Source organism: Lepus europaeus, chromosome 12 (assembly GCF_033115175.1).
Source record: "Lepus europaeus isolate LE1 chromosome 12, mLepTim1.pri, whole genome shotgun sequence".
NCBI classification, from domain to species: domain Eukaryota; kingdom Metazoa; phylum Chordata; class Mammalia; order Lagomorpha; family Leporidae; genus Lepus; species Lepus europaeus.
The window spans coordinates 86,906,451-86,931,216 of NC_084838.1; the positions used below are offsets into that span (position 1 = coordinate 86,906,451).

The following is a 24,766-nucleotide window of genomic DNA, read 5'->3' on the forward strand; positions in this document are numbered from 1 at the left end:
CTTTATCTGGGTCTCCTGCATGAGTGCAGGGTACCAAGTACTTGGGCCATCTTCCGCTGCTTTCCCAGGTGCATTAGCAGGAAGCTGGATCAGAAGTGGAGCAGCCAGGACTTGAACTAGTGCCCATATAGGATGCTGGCACTGCAAGCAGAGGCTTAACCTTCTATGCCACAGTGCTGGCCCCAATTCTCAAGGCTCTTTAAAAACCGTTTAGTGATTCTAGAGGGGAGAAGGAATGTCTTCTCAAATAAATTACTATTAAGAATGTATAACACCATCTGAACTTGAAATAACCTTTCTTTCCCTTCCCTTAAAACGTAGTCTTCATGACCCCTTAATTGCTAAATCAATTAGTTCCTTTCTCAGTTGTCATTCCTTAGACTCTCGGGCTTTCTTTACAAGCATTTCTGCCTTCCCCTCCTTGCCTGAGCTGACACCTGGCTGTCTCCTAAGGCCACACCTTCACCAGGGGAGTGAGCTTTCAGTTTTTCCAAACCCCACTATTCTCAGGGCCAGTGTTGGGGTTAATAAAGGCTTTGGTTGCCCCTCATTCCCAACCCCTCTCAGGTTCTTCCAGAAGCAAATTTCTGTGCCTTTTTGTGTAAGTCCTGCTCCTTTCAGGCTTATGCCACTTTACCCTGTCTTCCACCTTGTTGGAGTTTTTCCCTAACTTACTAAAGACTCGGCACACAGCTTAGAGTCTTCTGCTTGGAACCTGCTGTCAGCCTGGGTGACTTTGGCATCTACAAGAACAGCCTCCAAGTAACCTCATGTTGCTCCTTCTACTACTTCATCTCTAGTAAACTTATGTCCTAGTCAGCTTTAGTTACCTGTACTCCAATATACCTGTATAGTTAACGAGCTCACAAAGAAGAGCTTGTTATCATCCCTAATTATCACCTCCAAAATTCAAGCATCCCATCCAGTGCGGTCTCACCTAGTCAAAGACTCTTGGAATTACAAATCTTGTTCTCAAAACTTTCTATCGCCCAAGCCCTAGCCAGCCTAGATTGCTGCAATAATCACAACTAGTTGTCTTTATTCATTGATTGATTCATTCATTCAGTTATTCATTTATTTATGTTTGAAAAGCAGATCTGCAGAGATCCAGAGAGAGAGAGAAATACAGACACATCTTCCATCTAGTGAATCACTCCCCAAATGCCTGCAACAGCTGGGGCAAGCCAGGCAGAAGCCAGGAGCTTAAAAATCCACCGCGGTCCCCCATGTGTGCCAGGAACTCAAGTACTTGAACCATCAGGTGCTGCCTCCCAGGAAGCTGTATTGTATTGGAAGTAGAGCAAGGACTTACACCCAGGCACTCTGATAAGGGATGTGGACATCCCAAGAAGTGTCTTAACTGCTATACTAAACGCCTACTCCTAGTTATCCTTGATTTTGCCACCTGCAATCTATTCTTCACCAAACAACCAGAATGATCATTTGAAAATGTTAACTGAATCATTTCACTCCCTTATCCAAGTCTCCAGTGACTTCCCATTCTACTCAGAATAACACCCCACACTCCTCATCACATCAACCCCATATTAATATGGCCCCTGTCTCTCCCTGCAGCCCGATACCCTGTCACTGTCCACTGACTGCATTCTGGCCTTCCAGCTTAGTTCTGCTTCAAGGCCTTCACATTTGCTGTTCGCTCTACTTGGCACTCTCCCTGCTGGAAACCTACAAGGCTTGTGGCCTTCCCAGGTCTCAGCTCATATGCTGTCTCCTCCAAAAGAGGTCCCTGACCACTACTCTGTGCACCCTTACTTTCTCTGATGTGTGTGTGTGTGTGTAACAGGGTATACTGCTGTCTGAAATTGCCTATATATCTGTTTTATATAACCCATTTGCCCCTTCTAGGATGGAGGCTAGTATAAGGATAGAGACTTTATCTTCTTCACCTCTGAGTCCCCAGAACTGCAGAGTACCTGTTCTGTATGAAGCAACTAAAAAACATTTGCTGATGAGTGGGGTAATAAGCATGCTATCTCGCTCTGCTCTTCATATTTGCTGCATTCCTCATCACACTGGAATTCCAAGTACCATGGAACTTCCATGATTCCTGGTATTGGCCCTCTGACTTTTGTTTTAATTGTCTGTTGATTTTCATTTACTTGATAGGCAGAAAAAGAGCAAGAGCGCGAGAGAGCTATCTTCCAAATACTGGTTCATTTCCCAAATACCTGCAACAGCCAGGGCTGGGACCCGCCAAAGCCAGGGGCCACAAGTTACATCTGCGTCTCCCACATGGGTAACAGGGGCCAAAGAACTGGCATCATCTGCTACCTCTCAGGATGCATTAGCAGGAAGCCAGATTGGACAGAGCAGCTGGAACTAAAACCAGCACTTCAGTATGATGCAGGCACCACAGGCGGCGGCCTAATCTGTTGTGCCACAACGCTGGCCCCCATCTGACAGTTTGAAGGTTATTTATGTGAGGATCTCACTAGTAAATGTGTCCACAATTTATCTACTTCTGTGACTGCTCATGCTGGAGATTCCTTAAGTATAAGCATTCTCTCTCTTTAAAAAAAAAAAAAAATTTATTTATTTATTTGAAAGTCCGAGTTATACAGAGAGAGGAGAGGCAGAGAGAGAGAGGTCTTCCATCCGATGGTTCACTCCCCAGTTGGCTGCAACGGCTGGAACTGCACCGATCCAAAGCCAGGAGCAGGAGCTTCCTCCAGGTCTCCCACACAGGTGCAGGGGCTCAAGGACTTGGGCCATCTTCCACTGCTTTCCTAGGCCATAGCAGAGAGCTGGATCAGAAGAGGAGCAGCCGGGACTCGAACTGGCGCCCATATGGGATGCTGGCGCTTCAGGTCATGGCGTTAACCTGCTGAGCCACAGCGCCGGCCACAAGTATAAGCATTCTCTTAAACACGTTTCACCACATGATCTGTTCCAGTATTCTCCCATATAATTCTTTCTTATTCTGTATCTTCTGTCACTTTTTGTGGATGACCAAGCATTGATATTTCTAACCCGACATTTCTCCTGAATCATAACTGTTTGGATTTCCAGGTGTCCTCAAATTCAAGAAAACCAAATCTGTTACCTCCCAGTGTGTACCTTGAGTCTTGTGCTTCCCTGTGATCTTCACCAGCTAATGTGGTGTGCCAAGCCCTATAGTCATCAGCATTTCCCTCTCAAGTCACACATCCCAGTGTGTCTCCCAAGTCCTGTACATCTTCTGTCCCTTCCCAGATCCCACTCCAGCACAAGTCTAGCATGCTGCTTTCTTTCTTTTTTTTTTTTTTTTTAAAGATTTATTTATTTATTTGAAAGTCAGAGTTACATGGAGAGAGAAAAGGAGAGGCAGAGAAAGAGAGGTTTTCCATCCACTGGTTCACTCCCCAGTTGGCTGCAGTGGCTGGAGCTGTGCTGATTCGAGGCCAGGAGCCAGGAGATTCTTTTAGTTTCCCATGTGGATGCAGGGCCCTAGCACTTGGGCCTTCTGCTTTCCCAGGCCATAGCAGAGAGCTGGATCGAAAGTGGAGCAGCTGGGACTCGAACCAGCACCTATATGGGATGCCGGCACTGTAGGTTGCGGCTTTACCCGCTAAGCCACAGTGCCAGCCCTAACATGCTGCTTTCTTGTAGAGCTTTCTGTAGCCTACTCTCTAGTACCCAGGCCTTCCACACTCGCAGCATGTGCTTCATCTTTTCTGAGAACAGTGAGGTAGTTAATGAAGGCCCTTAGCCATGGGTAGAATTTGATGAATTTGGCCTGTAGATGTTTGCCTTCTGGGACCACAAAGTTTTAATTTGACTCTAAAGCTTCTCTGTCATTTGGTCCAAGCTCCTGTTCTTTGTGTGCCCCTAAGTGCTTCCCTTGGTATGTTTCTTGTAAACTTCTTCCCATAAACAGAACACATTCCTAAACTCTATGCCAGCGTACACTGACATAACTTCCAAAATGGGTTATTGACTGTGATGGTCCTGAGACAGACCTAGCTTCCTCCCATTCATTGCTGGCATCTCCTGCCTCCAGCAGCCTCACTTAGCTCCTGCCAGACTTTAGGACCCTAAAAATAGGGATGAGTCTATTGAGGGAGATGCTCTCGCTTAAGTCGCATTTTAGAACCGAATGCTACCATCATCCAAGGGCTTTCCCTGGACAGGAGCTGGAGGATGGCACTGTTGATAGAAACTCACAGGTGGGCCTTTGGGCCTGTCACAAAGGGTGCTGCTTCAGTTTTTCATTTTATTTGAATTTATTAGAACTTGGGATTGTCAGGTCTGATCAAGTTGCTGAAATAGGGCTTTATCTTTTCCCCCCTTTGGCACCTCTGCCATTCAGATATCTAAGCCTAGAAAAATTTTTAACTCCTTTAAGCATAATTTTGGCTTACGCGTCTGTGTAAGTAATGCACTTGATTGGAGTGAATTACATATCAGGCAAAATCTCTGCAGGCCTCTGAATCACCCAAAGTAGAAGGCAATACAGTTATCAAGTGCTCCTGAAAGAGTTGGTACTGTAGTTGACATCGGTTATCTTGATTAATTCTCTGTGACATGTAGATAGCATTCTCTCCTTTTTAAAAATTAGAACTAAGGTTCAGAGAGGCTAAGTAACTACTAATGTCACACAACAGTTAGTAAGGAGCCAGTCTGAGCTTTGATCATGGATCAAGCTGTGTGACATTGAAAATTGTGTTCTTTCTACTGTACTCACTAAATTTGCCTTGTTTGCAAATCACAAGTGGCACTGAAAGTGCTTTCTTTCTCATTTCATTACACTTGACAGTGAAGTACATTTTTTACATTCCCCTTGTCTATCTTTTCTCCTCCTCACTGCCTTAGAGCATACTCCTTCCATGTTAGTGCAGACGGCCAGATGCAGCCCGTCCCCTTCCCCCCCGACGCCCTCATCGGACCTGGGATCCCCCGACACGCTCGCCAGATCAACACCCTCAACCACGGGGAGGTGGTGTGCGCCGTGACGATCAGCAACCCCACGAGACACGTGTACACGGGCGGCAAGGGCTGCGTCAAGGTCTGGGACATCAGCCACCCTGGCAACAAGAGCCCCGTCTCGCAGCTCGACTGTCTGGTGAGTGATCATGGATGAACGAGACTTGGGCCTTCCTTCAGTACACAGGAAGGGATGTTGAAAGAACTGTATGTGTGAGCAGCTGGACACAGTATTGACCCAGGTGGCTGTTGATCTTTTCAGTTGGGGATGTGGCTTGAAGCAGAGTGACCTGGTTCATGTGTAGCGCATGCACCAGTAATTTTCACTAACCCTATCCCCCGTGGAAAAGGCAAACCACTTATTTTCCTATCTGACAAAGGTGTTTAGGAAAACAGCCCAGCACACAGTGACTTCTGTGAGAGTGTCCTCAGTATGAGGATCTTCAGGTGTAGAAAAGTAAGTTACTATTTATGTGGCAAACACCAGCACTCCCTCAGCTGCTTAATTGTCATCCATCCTTACAATAGCAAAGTCAACGAGATACACCAGGGTGCCAGACTGGACTGTCCAGGACTATGAGAGGTCCTGTGTTAGTGCTCGTATGTATCTGGGCATGCATGTGACACAAGCATTTGGTTAATTTGGTGGTGGTAGGAGTGAGTCTAGATCTTTGCATTTTGATGCTAATTAAGATTAAATATCTCAGCACTAAATTTTGTAGATCAAGTTTAAGTACTTCCCTAATTTCGTGTAATTTTCCAGCATTAATCTACTTTATCATTGTCATAAGTATAAATGGCTCATTAAACCAGGAGGGAACACAATACTTTTATGGATCTCTGCTCTCATGTTAATGCTGTTTTCCTTTCCTCATGAGTAATCTCTTGATGGTTTTTTTTCTCTGCAGAACAGGGATAACTACATCCGTTCCTGCAGATTGCTCCCTGATGGTCGCACCCTAATTGTTGGAGGGGAAGCCAGCACTTTGTCCATTTGGGACTTGGCGGCTCCCACCCCACGCATCAAGGCAGAGCTGACGTCCTCAGCCCCCGCCTGCTACGCGCTGGCCATCAGCCCCGATTCCAAGGTCTGCTTCTCCTGCTGCAGCGACGGCAACATCGCCGTGTGGGACCTGCACAACCAGACCTTAGTGAGGTAGGTCAGCAGGATCCATTGCCAGGTGTGAGGAGGAGCTGAGTTTTACCACCTTATGCCAAAGTGCTCTGTGTGTATATGTAGTTTTTTTTGTTTGTTTGTTTACTTTTTGACATTGCATACCAAGCATCGCCAATTCTGGTTAAAAAAAAAGATGATTGGACATAATTACTCCACATAACATTCCCATGACCTCACGAGCTCATTAGATGGCTATAATTTGCCATCTGTGCTTGCTGATAAACCATTACTGTCACTAGATCATCATTAAGAAGACTCACTGTGCGTGGCCCTGTCTCCTGTCCCATCTGTATCTGACATGTGTACTCTCACAGTAAACATTAGCACCTACCATGGGCCTGGGCGCTGTATTGGGTGCTGCTGACCCTGAGGGGGTCTAGAATATCTGTATTCCCAGCTTTAGTGATGGATCTGCAAAACCGGATATCTGCTTAGAAATGAAATAGTACAGGATCAGTGTTGGTAGGAGAAACCTGGAGATGAGTCTCCAGATGTCAGCACTTAAGCAAGCAAGAAGTAGGATGAGCTGAAGGTGTGAGAAGGTTGTAGTCAGGTCTGGGTACAAGTCAAGGCTAGTGGGTAAAGAGGCCTTGTTGGCCATCTGTAAGTAGTTTGAAGGACTGAACTCTATAATTCCAGAAACAAAATAATTGTCACTCTTGTTGCTTTTGGGTACAGCCCCTATGAGGAGCTGCTTCTAGCCCCTTCTTCCCTCACACTGAGCCAGGAGTGACTCGCAGGGCAGTAGATCACAGAGTCCCTCTGTGGGCTGTCCTGCAGAGCATGGCCTTTCTATGCTGCAGACCACCCCTGGACAAATGGCAGCTCCCCAGCAGGGTCACATCTGCCCTGTGCCATCCCTGTCCTAGGTAGGAGGGGAATATTTCTCACAGCCTCTTACAGTCTGTCTGTCTTCTACATCACAGTGAAAGAATAGGTCTCAGAGTGTATCTTTCACTGGTTCATATAGATGTAGGTGTGTGTATGTCTTTTTATTTCAGTTGGAGATTTTTTCCCATCAATAATATTAATCATGTCTTAGTGTAAGAGTACTTTGAAAACATTCTTAAGTATTCCAGAATAAATAAAAAGTACATGAAATTCAGCATCTTAATTAAACTTTGGTCTTCTTGTAGAGTCATTCCTTGACATTCATGGGAAATTAATTCCAGAACCCCCCTCAGCTAAAAATCCATAGTCACATCCCTTATATTAAATGATACTGCATTGCCATGTAACCTGCACATTTTTCCCTTTTACTTTAAACTATCTCTAGGTTGCTTATAACACCTAACACAGTGTAAATGCTAGGTAAATACCTGCTACACCATATTGTTTGGGGAACAATGACAAAGGAAAAAAATGTGTGTGTGTGTGTGTGTGTATATATATATATATATTTATTTATTTATTTATTACAGATGCAGTTTGGTTTTTCTGAGCATTTTTAGTCCAGAGTTGCTTGAATCTGTAGATGTAGAACCCTTGGGATACAGAAGGCCCGCTATATGCTTTGCTATTGCTTTCAGTAATTAGAAAATAATTAAAAATTTGAAACATTAGAAAATAACCCAAACAGTAATGCAAAAATAACACCTCCATTGAAATTGATTGCCAGGGAATTCTAAATTGAATTCAACTCAGAACTGACTTTTCAATGTTTTCACCTCTGTTCTGACATTTTCAGGCAATTCCAGGGCCACACAGACGGAGCCAGCTGTATTGACATTTCTAACGATGGCACCAAGCTCTGGACGGGCGGTTTGGACAACACGGTCAGGTCCTGGGACCTGCGCGAAGGGCGGCAGCTGCAGCAGCACGACTTCACCTCACAGGTATGGTCTCAAGTGCCTGTGGCATTTTCAGAAACACAGCTTTGTGAAACATGGCACTCTAAAAGAAGGGACGCGTTCACTTACATGATGGCTCTTTTGACTCTGGATGGCTTTGAAATCTCCCATTTGACTTTGGTTTTTTCCCCTGTAATTCAAATGACCTTGATTTCCTTCGTAATTACTCCTCAGAAGAGTTGCTCACAGTTACAGGAAGTATGTCCTCTGTAGCCACCACCACCATTCTGTTTTAATTTTAGATCTTTTCTCTGGGCTATTGCCCAACTGGAGAGTGGCTCGCAGTGGGGATGGAGAACAGCAACGTGGAAGTGCTGCATGTCACCAAGCCCGACAAGTACCAGCTACATCTGCATGAGAGCTGTGTGCTGTCGCTCAAATTTGCCCACTGTGGTAAGCAATCCATTTTCTTGTGTCTGTTTTCGGTCACTTTCTGTTCCTTCTGTCACCTTCCTGTTGACTCACTCCAAGTTCTGACAGGTCCTTTAGTTTATTAACGTGTCCCTCTTCAGAATTGGATTGCTACCTTAAATGTGTCTGCTCCTCGCACGCCATGTGATTTTCTGGCGTTAATCTACTTTATCCACATATCTATAAATGGTTCATGAAATTCAAGAGGGTGGGCCTGATTCTTGAAATGGGAAGAAACACTTGTTTGTTAGGAATGGGATGAGTTTTCTGTATACTGTTGGATGCTCTGTAAAGCAAATCTTTGATGTAACATGAACACTGTGCCTTTTTCAAAACCCTCTTCCCTAGGCAAATGGTTCGTAAGCACTGGAAAGGACAACCTTCTGAATGCCTGGAGAACACCTTATGGGGCCAGTATATTCCAGGTAACACTTAACTTGTTCAGCTCTCTCACTACATGGCGGTTGTTCAGCCAGACTGTCTTTGATTAATAAAGCACATGAGTTCCGGGGTGGTTAACATTGAACCCTTCCCGGTGTAGTTGAACATGGTTTGCACAATGCTTAAGTATGGCACATTTTTCTCTCCAGCTGTGGATCCCCTCTTGCAAGTTTGTGTTAAGTGTTTGCTCTGAGAACATTAGGCTTTTTATTTTTACTAGGACCGTTTTTACAACCCTGTCTCAGAAAGCGTAGTGTTTCCAGTGCCCTGTCCCTCTGAAGTGTCAGACAGGTGAAATGTATGTACCTGTTTGCCGTTGTTAGGAGACGGAGGCTCTGACAGATAAAGTGGTATCTGCTGTCATGCAGCGTGACCTAAATCAAGCCATTTGAGTTGTTCAGAAGTTGTCAAACTAATAATAAACTCTGCTCTTAACTATGTGAAAAACAGGGTTTGAAATGGGGCCTTGCTTTGTCAGCAGCCGTGCTCACCCCTCTGGGTGAGAATCTCCAGGTGAGCCTGGCCAGGTGCCCGGGGAAGGGATTCTCGCTCTGCCACTCTTTGGAAGCACTGTGACTGCTTTGCCCTGACTGGTGCTCCGGTAGTGCTCAGTGGAGCACGTTAGGTGTTCGTTCCTCCAGCTTCTCCAGCCCTGCCTCTCAGTACTCGTGGGCTTTTCTTGCAGTATTTAACTGTTTCTATTGTATGTTTCTTTCGTAGTCCAAAGAATCCTCATCGGTGCTTAGCTGTGACATCTCTGTGGACGACAAGTACATTGTCACTGGCTCTGGGGACAAGAAGGCCACGGTTTATGAAGTTATTTATTAAGGACAGATCTTCATGCAAACTGGACTCCTTCTCCTTGTAGCACTTTGCTCTCTCATCCTTTTATGTTCAGCCCCACCCCCGCATCGAAAACCAAGGATTTCAAATACTCCTTGCAGTTGTGGAGTTTAATCCCCTTCCTTAACCCCACTTCCTCCTTGCTATTGAATTGTGAATACTCATTAAGAACCTGTGATACCAAATCTGCAGCTGTCTACTAGGAAGAACATGGAATAGCATACTTAACAGTGACCGGAATCTTTAATTATGTATTATATCTGTAATATATTTATTTTGTTTAAAGAAGGCTTTCTAACAATGACTGACTAAATAAAGCTGTCTGCTCCTGCATTGATAATGAAGGTGCGTTGTATTTGATACCCCTCTCCCTCCTTTTTTTTTGACGAAGGAGGGGAAAGAAAGGTTTAAAAAATTGTTTTAAAATGTCATTAAATGTAGACTAATGACTGTATAGAGATGTGAAATGTATAATTACACATGGAAGCAATATGTTGCTGTGTTGTTACTAGGGTTTTTCTTTTTGTTTTCTACTTATTTTCAGGAAGTTTGGAATTTTGGCTGAACAATTAGAACATGAGAGGCCAAGTCATATTCATTTTGAGTCTGTTTGGACAACTTTAACCAATATATCTATAGCTTTAGATTATATTCGAGAAAAATAATTGGACTTTTTCTCTTTTCCTTTTTCGACTTGTTGACAAGTGTCTTTGTAATAATGTTTTTAATTCCCTTTTTTATTGTATTATAGACAAATGAACAAATTAAATCGGGCCTCAAAGAGAGAACTTAATCCCTTCTGGGTATTTTTGCCATGTTTCTTTGCAAAGGGAGATGTAAATCTGGGTAGTTTTGTTGTTCCGAGAAATTATGGGCTATTTTGTGGCATGCTCTCTGGGAGCTGCACAGATACAGGAGGGCTCCTACCGCTGTGCAAGTCAAGTCTTTCACAAACAAGAACAGCAGAAGAGGGTTTGCAGAGACCTCCCTCTGAAAACACAAAGAATGGACTCTCTCCTGGGAGGAGGACTTGCTTTCTTTACCTCCAGTTCTTTCCATGTCTTAGTTGGATGTCCCTGAAATGGACACAGGCTGTGCCATTGTGCCAGAAACATTGTGTTATCTTTTATGTTGTTGTTGTTGCTGTTAAACTATAATATGTGACTCCTTTTTTATTATTATTTTTTGTTTGAATGCTTTACAAATCTTTTAAGTCTGTGGATCTGCTGATGTACAGTGCCTTTGCTGCTATGGATCAAAATCAAAAGAACCGTGTAGATAAACTTTATTGTGTAAGTAGAAAATTACTTAATTTCATACTAGAAATGGATGGATGCTGCAAGTTGAAATGGACTGTCCATTGACGTTCCTAATGTGGTAGCAGAAGAAAAATGGTGTCTTAAGTGCTTAGTGTTTGATGTCATTAATAGTTTCGTAAAACTCTACAGTGTAGAAAGATTTTGATACTAAACTGTGCATTGTACATAGTTCTAATGCATTGTATTGACCGCCAGTACTTCTAATGGTAGATTGTTTGTGCATTCAGACTTTTAAGCATTAAACATAAATAACTTCTAATATGCTTATTTTTCTAATTCTTTGTTTTGCTGGCTTCAGTTTACTGGTTGGCTATGCTACTTCTAAATATTAAAAATTAATAGCTATACTCAAGGTATATTGGTGTTGAAGTAACATGGAGTTTTTTGTTTTGTTTTTTGTTTTTTTAAGATTTATTTATTCATTTGAAAGGCAGAGTTACAGAGAGGCAGAGAGAGAAAGAGAAAGAGAGGTAGAGACAGAGAGAGGTCTTCCACCTGCTGGTTCACTCCCCAACTGGCCACAAAGGCTAGAGCTGAGCCGATGCAGAGCCAGGAGCTTCTTCCAGGTCTCCCATGTGGGTGCAGGGGCCCAAGGACTTGGGCCATCTTCTACTGTTTCCCCATCTATCAAAAAGTTCTTACATCATTCATAACCTTGTTACTTTCACATATGGTCATTGCTAGCCATTTGTTGCTTCTTTAATTTATTAAAATTAAATGAAATTATAAATCCGGTTTACCCAGAAGCACCAACTATATTTCAGATGTGAGTAGTCACATGGCTACTGGCTGCTGTATTGAACTGCACGGATGGAACATTCATGGCATTGCGAGAAGGTCTGAGGAACTAACACTGCCTTTGGTGTTAGCTCTCACAGACCACTTAGAACTGGGGACCACTGCCAGACACTCTGAACTCTTTAAAAGCACCAGATTCCTTGAGATGCTCCTGGGTGGGTGTGTGAAGATTGAGCATCAGAAAGAGCTTAAAGATTCCCAAGTTTCTACAACTCAAACCTCTGTCATTTTGAGGATCAGCTGTGTAGAAGATGATCTGAGGTCAGGAGTCCCACAGTGGTCGGGAGTGATGGGCTTTAGTAATAGCTACTGACTCTAGGTGCTGAGCAAGTAGAATTCAGCAGCCTTCCTGGGTTGCATTGGAAGCAGCATCCAGTATGAGGAGTAGTGTCACATCAAGGGGTGACATGCAAGTCAAAGCAAATTAATAGTCATAGAAGGTATAGGTGTAAGTGAGCATCCTCGAACATCCTCCAAGACACATCTTCTGCAGGCAGCAGGGTGGAGATTCTGCGGGACTGGGAGGGAAGAATGGTGACAGGGCTGGCATCTGTTCCATTTGGTAGTCACCTGTTCATGATGACCCCAGATCTTTCACAGCTTGTCCAAAGATGTAGGAAGGGGAAAAGCAGGTCTGATAGGTTACTAATATAATGAGAATATTTGTATACAACAGAGGACATGAGGAATCTGGAATTCTGCCAAGAGGGTAGTTGTTGGCCAAATAAGCACAAAGAGCAGACCCAGCCTTGTAGACTGACACGGTGGACCAGACATTGTCCTAGTCAGGACATCTGATTCTGAGAGGCTTTGAAGAAGAGAAAGTGGCAGTCCTTCAAGGAGTGGCATCCCAGGGTCAAGCAATAGCATCATCTTGGTCAGCACTGAGAGCTTCATTTAGCTTCCTTGTGTGAGACACTGCCCTCTGCCTCCACAGAGCAGGGGTTGTGTTCTGCTTCACCCAAGTGCCTAACTTGTTACCAGGCTTGTAGCAGAGTTTGATGAACTGTGGGATTCGGAGGGTAATGAGCAGGGAAATGTAAGTTCTTTCAAGTTTTAAAGTATTCCTTGATCGACGGGTGTGTATCTTTAAGGTTTTTTAAGTGAGCCGTATGTTTGTAAACACCTGAAGATCTTGGGAGTTCCCCACACTGCATTTGACCTGCCAGTCTTAGGAAGGTTTTGATGGCTTCTTTAATCTGGGTGTCTTTCTACTATGCAAAGTAGTTTAAAAATAAAAGGCTTCAGCACAAAAATTATGTGCACTGTGCATTTAGGAGTTAGCATTCCCATTTAGTGTACGATGGATCAAGTCTATGATGTCTTTCAATTCCATCTGAAAAGAAACCAAAAACATTGGCTAACTGGATGAAAAACTGAGGTGAGGCCAGCATTCTAGCACAGTGGGTTAAGCTGCTAATTGTGACGCAGCATTGTGTATCAGTGTTGGTTAAAGTCCTAGCTGCTCTGCTTCCAATCTGATTTCCCTCTGATTTCACTTGAGAAGACAGCAGATGATGGCTCAAATGCCTGGACCCCTGTCACCCAAACGGGAGACCCAGATGGAATTCTTGGCTCCTGGCTTCAGCCTGGCCCAGCCCTGGCTGGTGTGGTCATTTGGCGGAGTCAACCAGCAGATGGAAGCGTGCGCTCACTCGCTCGCTCTCTCTTCTCTGGTGATCTGAAAAATTGAGATGAAGTATAAATAGAGCTAACTTTTTTAAGTAAATGGGCATCTTATTTCCTCTCCTTGCCAAGGCTTCCTCAGATTTTTTTATTTAATATAAATCTGTAAGTTGCAGGCCTGATGATGTGTATGGAAGTCTTGATAGAATTTTTAGAGAAACTGCTTAAACTTAGCCTTTGGGTTGCCATAGTTTTTACTCCAAGTGTGGGCTTGCAGGATCTGAAGAACAACAAAGACAAAAATTGCCCTGAACAAGAAAAACTTAACTTTGAGAAGATGGACCTCAGCAGAACTGTCAACATAGTAGAAGGAGGCCCAACTTAAAGAAGCCATCAAGACCTTGCAAAGACTGGCAGGGCAAATGGAGAGTGGCAGACTCCCAAGATCTTCAAGTGTTTACAAACATATCCCTCACTTCTGGCCACTACTCAGCAAGCTGACCTCATGTCCAGCGAACTGTAGAGACCCAGCTCCTGGGCTGGGGTATGTGGAAATTCAGCTGGAGCACCTAATGCATGCAACTGGTTGGTACTGTGTCACCACGGGATGTACTGGAACTGTGTCAAACCATCTCACATAGCCACCACATTCTGGAATATAGCACTCAACAGCTAGGGAAATGGACGCCCTCAGAGGGGTACATTCTGGACAGAGGTTCTATGGACATGTCAGCCTGGTGAACAGTCAAACAATTGGCCGTACCCTCAACTTTGAATTCAGTTACTTCTTGGAAGCCTCCATTTGGACATGCTTGCACTTAGTGCTCTCCTAGACTCTGAAATGTCCAACTTAGGGTATTTGGTGACCATATTTTGGGCAGTTGTAAGGAAATCTGTTCTGAGATTTCTTGTTCATCAGTTAAGCCATTACAAAATTATAAAGATGTTAGTACAAGGAAAAAAAGTTATTTCTTTGCTAGCCTTCAGTGATCTTACTATCCCAGATGCTGCCAGCTCCTAGGCACCTTGCAGAGCGACTGAACAGTGCGCTGTGGATGCCGCCCCCCTTCAGTTTCTCATTCAGACATCAGCAATAGAATAGCAGCTTGCAGTCATCTCCATTCTTTTGAGCTAATTGCATTTATTTGCTTTTCAGTTCAAACTTACATTCAAAACTAACCAAAGAAGGGGTTAGTAACCTAAGCACAGCAGAAAACCTCTCATATATTAAGAGTGTTTTAACAGCAATGCTGTAAGTAGAAAAAGATTCCTTCTGTAAGCTGTTTGCATTTTATTTTAGTCTCGTTTGGGTTTTTGACAACAGGTGGCAGAATCTCGTAGGTGCCAGAGAGGAATTAGCGGGAGACCTGGACTCCTTTCACCAGGGAAAGGAAATACTCGGCTGAAACTGTAGATATTTGGCCTGCAGAAAGGCGAATTCCAGCCAGGCTGCCCTTAGGCTGGAGGGAAACTGAACAAGTATTATCACAAAGGTCCCATTTGTGTTCAGTGCAGGCCTGGACCGGGTCCATGGATGCCAGAATCCTGAATTTACACAGAGAACAAAAGTGACATCCTCTTCTCCATAAATCCCAAGAGGGACATCCCAAGTGCTCCTCACTTAGAGTCCAGAATTCTGCCCAACGTGACCAATCGGAGCAGGAATGGAAAGGACAGCTTTGAGATGCGTTCACCTCATTGTTCTTTGCCCTTGTTTCAAGCAAGTTAAGTGGCATGAGGTCTCCGCATCACAGAACCTCTTGAAAGTGCCCTAGGTCAATTACAAGTTGTAGTCACTGTGCTGTGTGTGCCTACTCTGGGTAAATGCAGCACCAACAGTGCAGACCCCACCCTTGGAGTAGATGTCTCTTTTGTATGCCCCCTTGATTTTTACTGCCTTGGGCCTGGAGTCCTCCCTGGGAACCCTTCACCTTGTGGGCTGGTGAGAACATTTAGAACTAACAAGTCTCGTCTTGTTATGGAAGAAAACTTAAATTCACACAGATCCCACACTATATCTTGTGCCTGGCAAAATAATCACACGTACAGGCATGCATGTTAGTAGGTACTTGGGAGGAACATTTGGATTTTCAGAATTTAAGTGGCAGAATGTTTAGTCTCTCTTTAGGTGGGATCTAGACTAAGACCCTCATAGTTTTGAATGGTCCAACATTTTCCCCTAAACTAAGAAGCAGTTGGCCATTTCCCATTCTCTACTAGATACCCCACTGCCTCTTCTAAAGAAATGACCATACCTAGTACCCTGGCCATTTCTTACATCATGTGGCTGGAAGTATGAAGTGGGCCCGGAGGCTGGGAGTTGCAGGAGAATGCCAGGAGAATGTTGGGAACTAAGTCGAGGGTGAAACGCTGCAGCCAGGGCCGGGAGCCCTTAGTATAGTCGAGAGACCCACCAGGAAACATGACAAGGGGAGATCAGAATTTCCCTTAGGAAGCTTCTGTTACAAAGAACTTCAGTAGAAGCCTGTCTTCCCCCAGAAAGGTTCAGCTTTGACAAATGACATTCACTTGAACATCCGGGCCTTGTCTTAGCAACACCCCGCACTCAGTGCAGAGGAGCACCATGCCCAGAAGCCGGGTAAAGGAACACAAGTTGTGGTCTCTGCATCACTTGAAGAAATCCACTTAAACCTTGCCACTAAGCCCCCATCAGATATTCATGGCCTCTCCCATTTCCTGTAAGTGGGCAGTAATGCAATGTGATTTCGGGTTCGGGGCCAAGTCAGGATATTCAGTAACTGGCCGGTAGTCAGCCCCACTGCACGGACATCTTGGGGCATCAGAGGTTTCCGTGGCACAGCCGGAGGTGACCGGCCTGGACTCTGCAGGCACCCACTTCTATTAAGTCGTAGACTTTGGGCAGGAGCTGCCAGCCGGACTTCCTGGCTGCCTTCAACCTTCGGCAGAGAGCATTTCCCCGCATGCCATTTTGTGCTCATGTGTTGGCTCTTTTCCTGGAGTGGGCTTCTAGTAGCACAACGCGGAGAGCAGCGCTGCGGTGTCTGTTTTGTAAGACACGTCGTTAGGTTTGTAAAACTCCTGTGAACTGACAACCTGACCACAGGGCTGCAGGGACATTCGCACAAAGCCAGTTGGTGTCTCTCAAGCTTGGAAGGGCTCAGCTTTTTGACTTTGAAAAAAATTTTTCCTGTTTTTCTTCTGAGCGACTTTATTGTATCATCATTTCCCTCAATCAGCTGGCAATTTTAAGAAATGAAAAATTGTTATTTCATTTTCCAGAGAACTGAAATTTGTGCCTTGAAGAACAAAATTTTAAAGTTTTTGAAGGAAAAATATCTAAATGTATTAACCTCTTGGGCCCCTGCACCCACGTGGGAGACCCAGAAGAAGCTCCTGGCTCCTGGCTTCGGATCAGCTCAGCTCTGGCCATTATTTGGGGAATGAACCAGGAAGACCTCTCTCTCTCTCTCTCTCTCTCTCTCTCTGTAACTCTACCTTTGAAATAATAAATAAATAAACCTAAAAAAAAGAAAGGTAATGTGGTACATGTGGCACCCCATCATCTAGTACAACACCAATACTTCTGGGGCAAGACTTCTGAATGTTCATAGTAAGCGCGGTGAGTAATGACTAAAAATCTGCAGCTCAGTTTAGATCAGTTTCGTACCCATATGCATCCTGACCGAAAAAAGAAATATATTGGTTTCCTTTGAATTTTTCATTTGGGGACTGAAGGGAGTTGTGGCCTGCATTCTCGTTATTCCCATTTTTCAGATGAGTTGGAGTCACAGAAGTGAGATGGTGATGGAGGGAGCATGACAGGAGCTTGCTGGCTCTGACACGGAGCCCTTAGCCTCTGGCCTCAGCATGTGCAGTCCTTCTCAGAGTGAGGCTGCCTGGAGGATGCCTTCGGTTCCTGCTTTATTTCGTCTCACTGCCACCTGCAGCCCCCATGTGGTTTCTGTCTCTTCTAGTCAACTATTGAAAATTACTTCTCTACTATACCAGAGCAAAAGTCCATACTTTTTCTGGGCTGCGCAGCAGACAATGTGTCTTCAGCACTGAGAAGTTTGCTTTTTGGTTTGATGCAGTTTTCTTTGTGACCAAAAATCTATAAACAAGAACCTTGTTAAAAGCGATGTAATTTGGCCGGCGCCACGGCTCAATAGGCTAATCCTCCACCTGCTGCGCTGGCACCTCGGGTTCTAGTCCCGGACGAGGCACCAGATTCTGTCCAGGGTTGCTCCTCTTCCAGGCCAGCTCTCTGCTTTGGCCCGGGAGTGCAGTGGAGGATGACCCAGGTCCTTGGGCCCCCCACCCACATGGGAGACCAGGAGAAGCACCTGGCTCCTGGCCTCAGATCAGTGCAGTGCTCCGGTCACAGCGCACTGGCCGCAGCGGCCACTGGGGGGTGAACCAATGGAAAAGGAAGACCTTTCTCTCTGTCTCTCTCACTGTCCACTCTGTCTGTCCAAAAAAAAAAAAAAAAAAAAAAAAAAAAAAAAAAAAAAAAAAAGCGATGTAATTTAATGATGAAAAAATAAAATAAAATCAGTGGTGCCAAAAATATCTTCCAAATTTTCTAATTGGAAGTATGCTAACCTATATGTTTTTTCTTTTTTTTTTTTTTTCCTCTTCAAACTTCAAAATGTGGTTATCTTTTTTTTAACCTTGTGTTAATCTTTGGATAAAATGGTGTATTTGGTGGTTTTGTTCTGGCCTTGTTTCTTTTTTTGAGAAAAGCACTTTGTGACATGTACAATATTCTTGTTTGAAAGATGAGTCACAGGGGAAGCTTTTCTTTGATTACTATTGTGTGTTTTGATTCATGAGCTCATAAAGGTTCAACCGTGGTGGTTAAAACGGAATTGTTTACAGTCATGTTAAAATTGCACTGAGATAACAGGAGGCCCTGCTCACAGGGTAGATTGATGAGCTTCAAGGCAAAGGACACAGGCTGCTTGAAGCCCTGAGTGCCACTATTCTGAGTACACAAAGGCATTTTGATCTATTGCTCCACTGTGGGAGCAGTCTGATTATGCACTCTGAGGGCTTCATGTCACACACCTGTTTTAAAGCAGGCCCAGTCTCTCCAACCACCGAGAAGGGAACTCAGGGGAGTCAGAGACATGACTTTGTAGAGTTTTAATTATGATCTCATCACAGAACATGGGCCAGTTATGTTACTATCTGGATTGCTTTCTTGTGAAAAACAAGGGCTTGCAGAGCCAGTGCAGGCTGCATAGCTATTTAGGCAAGTGTATAATTGGCTCCCGGGAGAAGAGTGGGCAGCCGTGAGTGTTTTAAGTGGAATCATCTTTGAGGGATATTGCAGGACTGTAATCCTATTTATCTGTGGTGCCTAAAAAAGTCTTTGCTGGAATTTCCAACAGTTCAGGACATTTTCACTTCTGTCCAGACTTGAATGCTGACCCCGTGCTCACTCCACTGTCTCTCTGGAGATAATGATGCATAGGATGCCAGTGTCTGGGACAGCACAGCAGGTAATAAAAATGTTCCCTCTTCTGCTGATTGATCCTACTCTTCTCAAACAGTTAGAAAACAACATTTCTGTGGTCATTTGCTTCGGAAACTATCATCTGGCGAACATATGCATGAAAGTTACCATGTTAAAAAAAATATGGCTGGTAAGTCTATTAAAAAAAGAAAAAGTTGTATGCCTTGTTACAATGCCAGTAGAAGGGAAGCTCAAAAAGGAATATTTTGTTTTCATTCTAATGTTTTCTAAGAAACAGCATCACTTAATGTCTAAGATAATACTTCTATGGCTGAGTGTATGTGGCTACCACCATTAAATGCAAGTCTGTTAGACACGGGTCTCTGGGTTGGTGATTCATCCTCAGAGATAGGAGGAGTGAACTGGAAGTGTGTGGTGGAGAATGCCTGTGACTAAGAGACACACACATGAAGAAGTCTTGGAGGAGAGGGAAAACACAAGTCAGAAACCAAAAGAGAAACATCTAGCCTGAGGAAATGGTCATTCATATTCCCACAGAAGCCTGGGGAAGGGAGAAGATGGCCTGAAAGCATATGTATGTAAGACAGGAGAGGTGTGGTCCCAATCCCGAGAATTGAAATGGCAGAGTTAAGAGAAAATAGAGCTTCAATAAGTGGGCCACAGGCTGTGGCCACCAGCACTACAATTGCTGCCAATGAGCCCCCCTCCTGGTATTCACACCTGTGTGAAGCCCCTGTACCAGGATTAGTCAGGGTAACCAATAGGATGTGGCAGAAGTGATGACATAACTCGGTTATAAATTATTCCAATCACTTCTATGTGCCTTTTCTCTCCCTTCAATCACTGAGGGCTGCCCTGAAGTGAGCTGCCTATGGAGAGGCTCCTGGGATGAGGAATTTGGCGCCTTCAGCCAACTTTCATACCAGTGAGCTTGGAAGCAGATCCTCAGCCTCAGGTTGAATCCACCTGGGTGGCAGCTTCATGGCAAACCCAGGACCACAACCACCTGACTTCTGAGTCATGGAAACTGAGATAATACACTTCTGCTGTCTTAAGCTACTAGATTTGAGGTGAACTGATACACAGTTCACCTGTAACTCAGGTCCTGTTGATGCCCCCCACCCCAAGAGAGAAATCCATTACTGAGTTCTCTTTGCATCACATTTTTTAGCTCCCTCCTCCAAATTATTATTAAACCAATCAGGACTTTCAGGGTCACTTATTTTCATTTCTAACCATATTGTATTTATTTTTCTCAGTTTCCTTTGTAGTCCTATAACTGAATTTTGCAGATTTATATTGGGTAAATATATTTTGTTTTTTGACAGGCAGAGTGGACAGTGAGAGAGAAAGGTCTTCCTTTTGCCGTTGGTTCACCCTCCAATGGCTGCCGCGGCTGGCGTGCTGCGGCCGGCGCACCACGCTGATCTGAAGGCAGGATCCAGGTGCTTATCCCGGTCTCCTATTCGGGTGCAGGGCCCAAGCACTTGGGCCATCCTCCACTGCACTCCCGGGCCACAGCAGAGAGCTGGCCTGGAAGAGGGGCAACCAGGACAAGATCGGTGCCCCGACCGGGACTAGAACCTGGTGTGCTGGCGCCACAAGGCGGAGGATTAGCCTATTGAGCCGCGGCGCCGGTCTTAGTAAATATATTTTTTAACATCTAAGGAGAAAGATATACAAATTAACCTGTCACAAAGATGAAAGGAAAGTTATCAAGATGGAGGGAGATAAAGGCTGGACAGAACTGCTGATAATGTTTGGGCTTTCGTTGCACACAAGGATGATCAACTTGACAGAGGAGCTGCACGATTTTTCCCTTGAAGGGTGGAAAGTTAAATGCAATCTTCCAAGGACCATTTGAATATTTCTAACGTGATTTGCAGGCCATACAAAATTATCAACTGAGGGGCCAGCACTGTGGCCTAGCAGGTAAAGCTGTCACCTGCTATGTTGTCATCCCATATGGGCACCAGTTCAACTCCTGCTGCTCCTCTTCCAATCCAGCTCCCTGCTAATAGCCTGGGAAAAGCAAAAGAAAATGATCCGCATACTTGGGTACCAAGTCCCAAGCCAGGAGCCAGGAGCTTCTTCTAGGTCTCCCTCATGGGTGCAGGGACCTAAGCACTTGGGCCATCTTCCAGGTGCATTAGCAGAGAGCTGGATCGGAAGTAGAGCAGCCAGGACTCAAACCAGCGCCCATATGGGACGCCGATGCCACAGGCAGGAGCTTTACCCTCTACACTACAGCACCAGCCCCTATAATTCTTTAACCTTTCAACTCTTGCATGCAAGAGCACAACAATTATGCAAAAATACTCCATTGGATATTTTCATTAAGACAAGCAAAGTTTTTAGCATTTTTATGTATAAAAAATTTTTCAAATCAGTAAGAAAATTTATCAACAGAAAATTGGGGAAATTATGCAAATAGAATATTCAGAAAAGATGAGAAGAAATTCTCATAAATTCTATTATTAGAATTTATAATCAAGTAAACACAAATTAAAGAAGGCACTTTACCTACCAGATTAGCAAAAAAAAACTAGTCAGTGTTAGGGAGGAATAGGTAACAGACTTTCTCATATACTGTAGATGAGTTGAACTGCCAACTGAAACTGTTTTGGATATGTGTTTTCATCCTGTTAGTGTGCATAAGCTTTGACTCAACAATGCAACTTCTGTGATTTTAACATAAGTCACTATCTGAGGGTATGGTTAAAGTTTTTTTCTTACCTGTTCATTGAAATGTTTGTGTGTGTTTTAATCTAGTTATAAATGACAGAAACTCAACGGGAAAAGGCTTAAGCAAAACCAGAGAGTTTTGGGGCTAGCAGAACGCAAAGACAGGGAGAAGAAGCTCCAGGCCAGCAGAGATGCAGCTGGGTCTCAGAAACATTGGGAATCCGGGTTTGAATGTTGCCAGGCCCACCCCGTGGCTGTTATCTGTTGTTCTCTAAGCAATCTTTTACTTTTTAGCACTGGCTGACTTCTCTTCACTGCAGGAAACATCCCCATCAGCCGAGTGGACGTTATAATAATGGAGAGTCTGAGCCATCTCATGTTCTCTTGAGTTCTGGTTCAAAAACAATCCTGTGAAAGACTCTGATGGCCTGCTATGGGTCAGACGCACACCCTGGAAAAGCCCTTTGTGGTGGTGGCGGTTGATCTGTACTGGTTCAGGTGTTGGCTACAGAGGACGTGACAGCGCCCAGATGGTGAGGGTCTGGGAAAACACAGGAGTCTCTGTGGTAGAGGAAATCTGGCACATTTGGGAGATCCACTTTATACACAAGGACACAACAAGCGTCCAATGTCGTCTATCAAAGCCGCCCAGCCAGGGAGGGACTGAGCTATCCTTTCTCAAAACTTCCACCTCGACATGCCTTGGGGATATGGCCTGTCTTTTGCTTAGTCAGCATTTCATATGACATTCGTTTGGCATTTTATAGAGCTTGAGCTTATGTAGTTTAATTTTCTCCACTATAAATTTTATACCATTAATTTTGTGTGTTTATAAAACCTGTCAAAGTAATCTGTAACTGAATCTATCCAAACAGTGTAAATCCCTTACCTAACACAGTGCCCTTCGGGAACTGGGTCTTCACAGAAGAGGAGCAAATATTCCTTCCCCAGTAGGCAGGTCTCTACCCACCAGTTCACTTGAGAGGGGTCACAGTCCCCCGAGGAATGGCTATGCTATCGGTTATTCTTTCATGGAACAAATGTTGACTGAGCGTGTGCTAGGACTGTGTTTGTGGCTGATGGACATTTTAATGGTTTCTAGAGCCACTCATTCCTGGACCAAATGTCATATCAAACATCCTCCTATCCAAACCGCCACCTGCCAATTTAATGCTGAAACACCCAGAGCTGTGCTTTTTAGTAAACCTTGACAACCAATTTCTTGTGGTCTGAAGTCATCTGTTGATGAGCATATCATGGAAAAGAGAATCAAGAGCTTTGTAAAATTCAAGCTCTGTTACATCTATTTCATCCCTCTGATCTACCAGGCCTGTCACTCTGTTTTAGAAGGAAATTAGATGGTTCTGACAAGACTTCTTCACAAAGCAATGCTGATTATTACCTAGTATTCTATGATCGTATGGGTGTTTGCAAATTGATTTTTTGATGATTTGTTCTAGTATTTTCCAGGTATGAAAACTAAACTGACTGCTCTGTGATTTTCAGGGCTGTCCCTTTCTCAGTTTCAAATATAGCTCTTTTCTCTACTTTTTACTGGTTTTTAGTATTCTCACCGAGCCCTATTGAGTTTTTTCAATTTAGCTTTTGAAAAAGATTGTTAGCTTTGCTTTGAAGTTATGTAAGGAGGAAACGAAGGAAATGGTGACTTGAAAATTTACAGTTAATTTTAAAAAAGAAAACAGAGTAACAATGAACTGTATTCCAGGGTATTTTACAAACTGGAAAATTCCTGAAAACTTTCCTAGGCCACCATTCACAGCTCAGAGACTGGCCTTGAACAACAGCAAAAGTATGTACGATTACGGGCCTATTTAGGGACATCATAATAAGAATGTTTATTGCAATACTTAGAGATGTTTAAAGTAAATTGGTATAAATATTTCTTCCCCTTGGCAAGTTTGCATTATAAAAGACACAAGATTACAGGATAAAACACACTTTTGAAATGGGAAGAGATTTGTTAAACCCTCCAAAGAGAAAGGTCATCAGTGGAGGGCAGCTTACCTGCCTTTTCCTGTCATTAAGGTAAGTTCAATATTAAATTACAAGTGCAGGTGAAATCTCTTTCCCACCAGTTATTATGAAAAAACGGTCAGCAACCAGCTTACACTGTCATTCGCAGACATCGTGCAAAGCCCACAACTTTTTGAGGTTTAAATAGACTCTGCAAGAAATTCCTTCTAAAAATACCTGGGGGCGCGGGGTGGGGGCAGGGCAGCAGGTGGGGAGGGGAACTAGGTGACTATGCCCTGATGGGCTGCAGTTACAGAAATGACTGGATTTTCTCCATTCTCTGGTTTCTTTCTTGGCACCAGCATAGGCTCATTGGTACACTTAGCTTTGGAATCTAAAAGCAATAGTTCAGTAAAGAGGAGAGCTTTGCGGCTTGGAGGCAGACAGAACCATTTTTCAATTGCAGAAACACTTAATTCTTTCTCACTTTCTGTGCGAAAGCCATTTGGGTGATAGCCCAGGCAGGGTATTGCAGACCCGGAGCGAAAAACTCTTGGCCTCTGAAAAGAAACAGTAGGGGAAAAATATTCAGTTACATTTACTAAGAGACCAAGAAAAAAAATATTGCATTTAGAAAAAATTGCTTTTGGCAACTGTGCCTAAGACTCTCAAATTTGGAAGTTAAACATGGGAAAATGTTATAAACGGGCTGCACCATATTTGTCTATCACTCCCTTTTTGAAGTGGCAATCTGGGTGACTGGAAAGTATGAACACATCTCTATTCTGGTGCAGCTTGCTGAGAACTGCAAGTTACAGAGCGAAGCCCGCCTGTGGGGCTGCTGCTTATAAATAGCAGGAATGTGCTTCACGCCATACAGTGGGAGCTTCCATTGACGTGTTCGCATGTGTGTGAAGACGGCTAATGTGTATTGGACAGGACAGCTCAGCTGTCATGAGCCAGCAACTAGGGACAGAGGAAGAAAGGGGCCCCCCATGGCTGCTGTCTGAGCTCCTGGAGGAGTTGGATGGTGCCTGCAGCCGTCATCCCCATGTTTGGGTCAGGCCATGGCGGCTGGCAAGAGCCTAAGAGCTCTCCAGCAGTGAGGCCCGGTGTTCCGCACGTCCAGCGCTCCAGGGCTACCCCAGCTGTTTGGCGATGACTCATCCTCTGAAGGCACAGGTGTTCCCTTCCTCTTCCTTTTTCTTCATAGTGACAGTCGTGAAATTTTGGGAGAAATAGGGTATATAAGATAGGA

At 44.2% G+C, this 24,766-nt stretch overlaps 1 protein-coding gene across 6 annotated transcripts in view; it reads left to right on the plus strand.

Moving 5' to 3' along the window:
- The window catches only part of TLE4 (TLE family member 4, transcriptional corepressor), a 163,318-nt gene extending 152,107 nt beyond the window's left edge, over positions 1-11,211 (plus strand). For all 6 annotated transcript variants that reach the window (XM_062208457.1, XM_062208458.1, XM_062208461.1 and 3 more), the window contains 6 exons: positions 4,813-5,062; positions 5,832-6,079; positions 7,788-7,935; positions 8,193-8,343; positions 8,710-8,786; positions 9,523-11,211. In XM_062208457.1, coding sequence (XP_062064441.1) covers positions 4,813-5,062; positions 5,832-6,079; positions 7,788-7,935; positions 8,193-8,343; positions 8,710-8,786; positions 9,523-9,630 — 982 coding nt within the window. In that variant the 3' untranslated portion in view covers positions 9,631-11,211. The remainder of the gene's footprint in view (positions 1-4,812; positions 5,063-5,831; positions 6,080-7,787; positions 7,936-8,192; positions 8,344-8,709; positions 8,787-9,522) is intronic.
- Positions 11,212-24,766: the final 13,555 nt, after the last annotated feature.